At 42.3% G+C, this 8,449-nt stretch overlaps 1 protein-coding gene across 1 annotated transcript; it reads right to left on the bottom strand.

Annotated features, from left to right (window-relative positions):
* tmbim4 (transmembrane BAX inhibitor motif containing 4) lies at positions 1–7,873 on the bottom strand. The gene is made up of 7 exons (XM_084910499.1): positions 7,667–7,873; positions 7,417–7,525; positions 5,076–5,181; positions 3,426–3,459; positions 3,226–3,343; positions 2,622–2,667; positions 1–1,807 (listed from the first exon to the last, which is right to left on the bottom strand). The coding sequence occupies exons 1-7, from the start codon at positions 7,755–7,757 to the stop codon at positions 1,601–1,603; spliced, it is 711 nt and encodes a 236-aa protein (XP_084766625.1). The 5' UTR covers positions 7,758–7,873; the 3' UTR covers positions 1–1,600.
* Positions 7,874–8,449: the final 576 nt, after the last annotated feature.

Below are 8,449 nucleotides of genomic sequence, written 5' to 3'. Positions count from 1 at the left end.
TTTTCATTAACAGCTCAATGTTTTAATCAAGTTAAAATGAATCTAACAATCATATGTATACAATCATTATATAATCAGTTTCACACACATCATAAAAACAATGATTTCACCTAATTGTTTTAATAAAAGTCTTTTTCATGTATAGACTTGCAAAAACAAACACAGTGAATTTAAAACAATACCAAGAAGCTCATAAATTAAAAAGTAAATATCAAAATTTTAGAATTTAGATATTGCATTTACACTTTATAAATCAGCATGTATTCATCTGGCAGACCATTAACAGAGGGAGAGTGGGTCTGTGGTGACTCAGCAGTAAATCTTATGCGTAACAAATTAAAACAGCAGCCCGTTCACAAATGTGCACACAGAGGTTTTGCCTCCTTCCTAATTTTTCTCTTTCTGCGTATTTGTCACACATTTCAGATGATGGACTGTTGTACAACAGTCATATAAATAAATACATTTTAATATTAGGAAAAGATAACCTGAGCAAATATAAAATGAAGTTTTTAAATTCTAATTTTATTTAAATCTTTGTCATGAACTACTTGACGACTACACCTAATAACTGCTCGTGTCACCCTCAGCAGCAAGAGCTGCAATCAAGCATTTGTGATAACTGCCAGTGGGTCTTTGTTATCACTGAGGAACTTTGGCCCACTCCTCTTTGCAGATTTGTCATAATTTAACAACACTGGAGGGTTTCAGACACGAACCTGTTCACATCATGCCAAAGCCGTGGCTCTCAAAGGTTGGGACACGCTGCTTTACATTGTGACAGGACGTGTTGCTTTTCTCTAAGCCTACTTAAAGATCTGCAAAGTTAAACAGAACCTGTCTTTTTCAGACAGGTCAGAGACCTTTTCTGTATTTTCACCTTTATTTCAACGTGATGTACAGTTTATATAATTACTTATCAGCATCGTTCTATGAGCACGTTTGGTTCACGTCGTGGAAAACCGTACTGACAAAATTATTGTTCATTTTAAAGATGAGCTTAGATTTTCTAACAAAGCCAATGTTGTTTGCAAATCTTTGTGTGCATCATTCAGAATCCAATCAAATTCAGAAAGGCAATACTGACCAATCAGATTTGTGCACACACACACACACGTCTGTGAACAAATCTGATTGGTCAGTATTTCCTTTCTGAATGATTCCTGCATTTGTATCCATCCAGCTCTTCTTTCAGTGTGAGGCTCTGTCTTCACCTGTAAACTGCATGAACTGGAGCAGCAAGACTGGAAAGGTCTGTGTAGAACTGCTATTTAAAAGAAATGAGCTGCATTAGGGGCAGACAGGCTGCTCCTTGGCTCCATATCAAATCAGGCAGTGTGGCCTTCCTCCATAAAACAACGAGTACTTGTTGGCTTTACAAGACAGAAAAACTGATAATAATCCACAACGCTGGTTAATTTGGGGTTTCAAACAAACAGCAGAGAACAACAGAAAGAGCTTACCAAGAACACACCGATTGTTTTAACAGTTACAAAGGTCAATAATGGGATTTTTGGTGCACCAACATCAACACTCACACAAGCATAAATTAATCACAGAACAGGCAAATTGTGGGTTTGCAGCTCTCCTGAAGCAGCACTCAGTGCTTCTTCATCGAGTCGAGGACGCGGAGAATGTGCAGGAAGAGGTTGACAATGTCCAGGTAGAGGTTAATGGAGGCCAAGATGTGCTCCTCAGGAGAGAGCTGCTTCATCAGCATGCTGGTGTCATAGATGATGAAGCCACAGAAGACCAAGGCCCCAGCTCCAGCCAGGAACAGACCTGCATCGTCACTGTGGAAGAAGAGCTGCAGAGAGAACACAGCACAAGGGGATTTAAAGTGACTCCCATCGGTTTGCTTTTAAAGCCAAACCACCACTGCTCTGCGTCCACCTCAAATTGTTATTTAATACCATCATCCCTGACGTTCTAGTGATTAGGCTGCCGTAACTTCCCACTTGGATCGAAAGCTTCCTTACAGAGATCAGAGAACCCTTCAGTCCCGGCCTTGTTCAGCCGACTGCTCTCTGGAAGGAGGTAAAGAAGCAGCACACTCCTAACACTGACAGCACCCAGCAGCAATCCTGTGTTTGATTTTACCAACGTGTCTATGTTTTGTTTCATCGTGTTTATAGCCGTGTTCAACTTCAGCTGCAGCACTCTGACATCTTATCCTATACAAGGAAAAGCAGCAGAACAAAGGCTGGTTTTAAAATTGGAAGTCTTCTGCACTACAAGGCCTTTTATTTCAACAAGCCCTTTACCCCAGCAGGCAAGAAAAAGACCAGCTCTGCAGTTTGCACTCTTCACAACAGGGAAACTACAGGTTTCATTTGCCTGCTGTGCTTTTGTGCACGCCGTCTCACTGCCACAGCTTGCTGTTTCTACCCGTGACCAGTTCACCTACTGTGGCTCGGCAAATGTTTGATGTGGAAAAAAGTCCAACATTACAATTCTCCAACTAAACTTCTTTACATTGGTACACAGCCTATGTGTAGGCTTAGCTCAGAAATACCATCAGCCCTTTTTCTCTGTAGCTTTCTGTTGTTTGTAACTCGTTGGCCTTTGTACCTCTTTCATTAGGCCCATGTGACACACTGATATCAGGCCCCTCCACTCACCCTCATGAAGGTTCCAATGATGAGGATCCACAGACAGGAGAAAAGCCTGCAGGGATGAAACAGACAGTCCACTTTAGCTGGACTCAGTTTGTCTGAGCTGCACGTCACATAGTAGGACATCAGTGGAAAGCTCATATACATTTCTAGCTTCAGATTGAAGGTGTTTCGTGTCGTCACAACTTTCAATATCTACAAATGTTATATTTATATACTCCACTTATCTCATCTGCATATTACATCTTGTGTGTGATCAGGCGGCACATTGAAGGAGCTCGGACTGGACTTTGTTAAGTTTCTTTGAAGACGTTTCATCCGAGAAGCTTCTTCAGTTCTAAGAGCAACAGGTGGAGAGTTGCAGATTTGAAGCCCTGTGGGACCCAAGAGGGTCGTGGACCTCCTATTGAGCCTCTGCCCAAAAGGCTTAAAATCTGTGACTCTCCACCTACTAGTCTTAGAACTGAAGAAGCTTCTCGGATGAAACGTCTTCAAGGACGTCTTCTTAAGTCCAGACGCTTTCCTGTCCGAGCTCCTCAGACTGCGATGAGCTGGATGACTGAGAACCTTCACAGACATTTAAAGAGTCCCATCAGCACACAGAACTTACCAAGCTCCCATTTTGCTGAAATCTCTTTTGGACTGAAAGGTGTAGGCTGTTAATACAGCGAACACAGCACAGGTGAGAAACAAAGCTTGCAGTATTGTGGAGTAATCATAGAAGGTGACTGTGGAGAGAAAGAAATCCCATCAGAGTCTACGGTAGCCTGGAAGACTGGACACTAACAGAATGTAACTCTAAACACTTACGAGCTGTGGCAACAGACAGCGCCTCCAGAAGAGTCTGTAAGCAACACAACAACACAGCCATTATTAAATCAGCAGTTACTGAGGCTGCAGCCGCTGAGCAGCTCAAAATGAAAGAGGAAACATGGCAACAAAGTAACGTGGGGAATGTCACAGCTTCATGCTGGACAGCATCAGGTTTATGGCTCTGTAGCCACAGCTGAAATAGGTTACATATAAAAAGCATTAAAGACCATTTTACACACACAAATACAAACAATAGAAAACGAGAACATTTTATGATTTCATACCATCTTAGAAACAACTTCTGTCATCTTTATCTATCATCCACCATTGTTTACAGTATGCCTCATCAGTTACTTCATCTATTATATATCTATAGTGAGTAAAACCAGTATTAAACACAAAAGGCCCATCAGTGCACACGTGCACAAAATCAAAGGTCACGCGTGCACTGATGGGCGTTACTGTGAATAGAGCCTTTTAAAATATATTTACTTGGAAAATTGGTGACGTGTTGAATACTTATATTACCCACTGTTCATAAACAAGGTACTGTTATACATGTTAGCTCCTCTTCATGGAGGAAATAAACTGATCATTATGATTGTAATTCTGATCATTTGATCTACCAGAGACAGACAAACGTTGCTGATAACAAATGTGAATCATTTTTGCTTCGTGCCAAGGCGCCGACTGAAAGAGGCCACGACCATCAGTAATACCATTTCCAGGAAAGGCTGAACATGGTCTGCAACAATGCTTAGGCAGGTAGTACGTGTCAAAGTAACAGGACTCCAGGTTTCCTAGCTGAAGCATCACACTGCCTCTGCTGGCTCGCCTTCATCCCATAATGCACCCTGGTGCCAGGTGTTTCACAGGTAAGTGGCGCACACACACTCAGGCGTCCACGTGATGCACCAGAAAATGTGACTCATCTCTGTGGTCCACTGCTGAGGCTCACGTGCCCATTGTTGGTGCTTTGACAGTGGACAGAGGCCAGCACGGGCACCCTGCAGCAGCTCGTTCTTGTTAGCTTGAGCTGCAATAACTCATCCCTTGGATCAAACCAGACAGGCCAGGCATCGCTCCTCGCGTGCATCAGTGAGCCTGGACCACCCACGACTCTGTCGGTGGTTCACCAATGTTCCTTCCTTGGATCACTTTTTAGATACTGACCATTGCAGACTGGGAACGCCCTCAACAGCTGCAGCTTTGGAGATGCTCCGACCCCGTCATCAAATGTGGCTCCTGTCAAACTAACTCCAACCTTAAGCTTGTCCATTTTCCCTGCTAATGATATACAAACTTTGGGGATAAAATCTCCACTTGCTCCTTAATCTATCCCACCCACTAACAGATGCTGTGACGAGGAGACAATCGGAGTTAATCACTCCACCTGACGACGGTCACAATGATGATTGGTGATCATCGTCTCCTGGTGTAAAAGTATGTTCTTATAAAACATTCGTTTTATCATTAGTTTTATCACAAGCAGGAATTAGACCACGAATATTCTTGGACTGGGTTCACTGAAAAATGACTCACTGCCCATCGCCGTTACCTTCCTGCAGCAGACAACAATTTTGACTGTTATGACAATCAATCAAATTTAAAAAATATATTCAAGAAACTGAAAACAAAAGAACTTACAAATGCAAACAGGAGGTAGAGGTTAGCTGGATGTTGGTGCCTGTACACAGCTAGAGCCACCAGAAGAACCAGCGAGAGCAGAGATGAAACCATCACCACAGCTGGGCTGAGGAGGAACCAGGTCACAGTGAGACAATAAGGAGAACCAAGCTTCATAGAGATTATGTGCAAAACACTCGGAAAACTAAGGATCATTTTATAACAGCAGGTAGCACAGACAGCACGCTGTGGACAGGTGATCAGACTGTACATGCAGCCACTCATCGCCTCTTAACACTTTGCTTGGAAAAAGAGAAATAAGAGCAACAATTTACTGAACCCTGCAAACAGAAATGGAATTACAGTTTACAGGCAAAACTGGTTTCGTACAATTCTCCTGAGCTTTAAAGTTCACATTTGGGAAAACCACCGTTCCTCTTCAGCACAGCCTGATGTGTAATAATGTTTTTAAATCATCATCAGAAATATTCCTCCGAGCTCCCTGAAGGACACTGGCCACCTTTAACCTCACACTGTTTCACTTTTCTATCCAGACATCCTGAACTACATTTGGCAGTTTGGGACCACTGCCATGAAAAATCAGTCGCCAATCAGAAGATTTCCAGATGGCGCTGCGCGATGGCTCAAACTCTGAAAGTTCATTTCTATATTCAGAAAACTACATGACATGAATTTTTGACAGGATGAAATTGAGCCCCAAACCACGACAGAGCTGGTGATTTAATAATCTGACATACTGGCCAATCAGGACACAAGCAAACATGTTTCTCTAACATTTGTTATCAGCAGTTATTTGAGGCTTTGCTAATATGACAACGTAGCTTAACACTAATCTTGTCTACTTGTTAAATAGTCACCAGTCGTGAGTTAGTCCTTCATGCTCTTCCTGACTCTGCTGAGATCCTAGCTGCCATGTTTATGCTGCTTCCAACAGGGACAGCCACACTGATGAACACGCTAAACACATGTTTTATTCACACATACTGATCGATGCAATGGGGGCAACTCAGGGCTCAGGGAACAAACCATGACACTTCCAGTGGTAGACAACCAACTCCACCTTTTCCCTGGACTTAAAATGAATGGGGGGGAATCAACACTCGTGCCTCATCCACAAGATTTACAGAAAACTTGACCTCTGACCTTGAAACTCTGTCACAGGTCAGAGTTGTGGTAAACACACTATGAGATGAATTTCTATTTCTACGTCCCTCCTCCTCCAATGATTACATTCACAAACCTGCGTGTTCAGGTCCACCAGCCTGTTAAAACGTATCTGTATGTGACACTAACGTCGGGACTGAATGGCTACATTTACAATAACTAATGACTGTTTTTCCTTCTTTATCACTGCAATAGAACTTATTTATTTCAACTAAAAGCCAATAAAACCTGAAGGTTGTCAGGCTGGACACTTCATTATTTTTAATATTAATAAACATGTACACCATCATAACATCTTGTTTACAGCAGCATAAAATCCTTTGATCAAAGCAGAGTTTAGAATGCTGACACACTCGATATACTCGCTTTTCTTCACTGCAGCCCTCACACACTCCTTACACTACATCACACACTCCGTTAAAGAATTACAGACACAAACTCACTCATTCGCTCGCACACTTATCAGTTTCAGGTCAAACTGTGCAATCAAAGTAGGTATCCTGTGCTTTTCAATGACATTAGGGTCATTATGGTAATCCCAGGCAAGGTGCCACATCCAAACCTCGTGGCGCTTTTGTGGATCTATACCTGTACCGGGCTGTAATCACAGCAGATGAAGACTGGTGAATCACACCATCTTTTGTTTATTTCATTGATGTACTGTAAGAAGTATTATTTTTTTGAGTTTAAAGACTAACCATAAGGCAGTGCACCTAAAAGAGCTGTGAGAGATTGTACAAATGTGTAACGTTGCTCAATGTCTATACATTTGTAGCAGTAAAGACGAACTCACAAAGCTACACCGCTTTTGATTCATCTTAATCCAAGTGCAGCATAATGATAAATCTAATATTTGCAAGAGTACGATGACACTATGATACAACAATATCAACTCTCTCTGTCTCTTTGAAACTGCACAACACTGAGATAGGAGATTTTCTCACGTATTTGTTGGCATCACTAAATATTACACATATTGAGGAGGCGGATTTAACCATTACTGCCAACTCCTGCGTAAACATGGACGATGTAATGAAAGCAGACGAGGAGCTTCCGCAGGAGATAATGTAACTTTAGATTCTCGTGAGAGGAGACGGAGTACTCTCTTTGTCTCCTGTCCTTAGAAAAATGAAACAGACAGCAGCACCTGGTTATATATTAAGCGGCTCATTCTCACCTTGCGATAACAAACTCCTTGATGGTCTGAGAGAACATGAAGAGAGCAGAGGTGGCTGTGGTCAAGATGATCTGCAAGCTCAGGATGGTGTACACCTTCCTTAGAAAGCCTAATGAACCAAGAAACAGCGTTACAGTAGCTCAAAACCCATCGGAAGGTAACGAAACCAATAATAACTGTGTAGAGGAAAACCGTGAACACGGCCAATGATATCACAGTGTTAGCTAGATAGCACGGGTCTGTTACTCACCCATACGGATCTGAACACTGGCCGTAGCAACATTAGTGCCGTAGTTAAAATCGTCTTCGATAGAAGACCGCGGGTATTTTTCACTGCTCATCTTGTTAAACCAGCGTTTTCTTGAGGTGTTCTTGTTTCTCAAGCTACGTAGTCGTTTTACGGAAGAGCAGAGTCCTTTTCTTCTTCTAGATTTATCGGCTGTTGGCAAACAACTGAATGGTGCATTACCGCCACCAACCGGTGTGGAGTGTGAACTGCAACGTGGCTCAAAAAACCCCTCAAACCCTCCCAAAGTATTTACCCTCTTTTAAAACTGAAATTACATGGAGAAACCTTTGGAATACAAGCATGCTGATCCACACAGGTGTGCACACAGGTGTACACACGGGTGTTCACAGACGTGGACTACACCTTTCTTGGCTGCTGCCTCAAAGCACATTGTGCGCTGTCTATCTTGCGTGCTGCACAATATCGTTTATTATTTAGTATCTACTGTTATCTACTGCTAGCTAGTTTATTGTGATGGTGCTGTTTTTATTATGTTGCTCTTTGTTGTTTGCTTTCTCTTCTGTTTTTTTTCTCCATACAGGTGATCCAGGCGTTTTGTTTGTTTGTTTGTTTTTTCCTTTCTTCCCCCCCTTCTCACCGTCTCTTCTCCCCTTTGGTTTTCTTTCTCGCCCTCTCTTTCTTTCATTCTTTCTCCCTGTCCTATCCCCCAGTCACGTCTGTCCCATTTGTAGCAACCGAAAATAAAATAAATACATAATTATAATAAAGGTCAATCAAATGGAC

This window comes from Perissodus microlepis, chromosome 17 (assembly GCF_051167445.1).
Source record: "Perissodus microlepis isolate ML-2025 ecotype Zambia chromosome 17, ASM5116744v1, whole genome shotgun sequence".
In the NCBI taxonomy this organism is placed as follows: domain Eukaryota; kingdom Metazoa; phylum Chordata; class Actinopteri; order Cichliformes; family Cichlidae; genus Perissodus; species Perissodus microlepis.
This window is presented reverse-complemented; position numbering and strand designations above follow the sequence as displayed.

Coding starts and splice junctions, on each gene's coding strand:
- tmbim4 (XM_084910499.1), bottom strand. CDS start 7,757: ATGAGCAGTGAAAAATACCCGCGGTCTTCTATCGAAGACGATTTTAAC. Junction 3,344..3,425: donor GCTGTCTGTTGCCACAGCTC/GTAAGTGTTTAG, acceptor TTCTCTCCACAG/TCACCTTCTATGATTACTCC. Junction 2,668..3,225: donor TTCAGCAAAATGGGAGCTTG/GTAAGTTCTGTG, acceptor TCATCCCTGCAG/GCTTTTCTCCTGTCTGTGGA.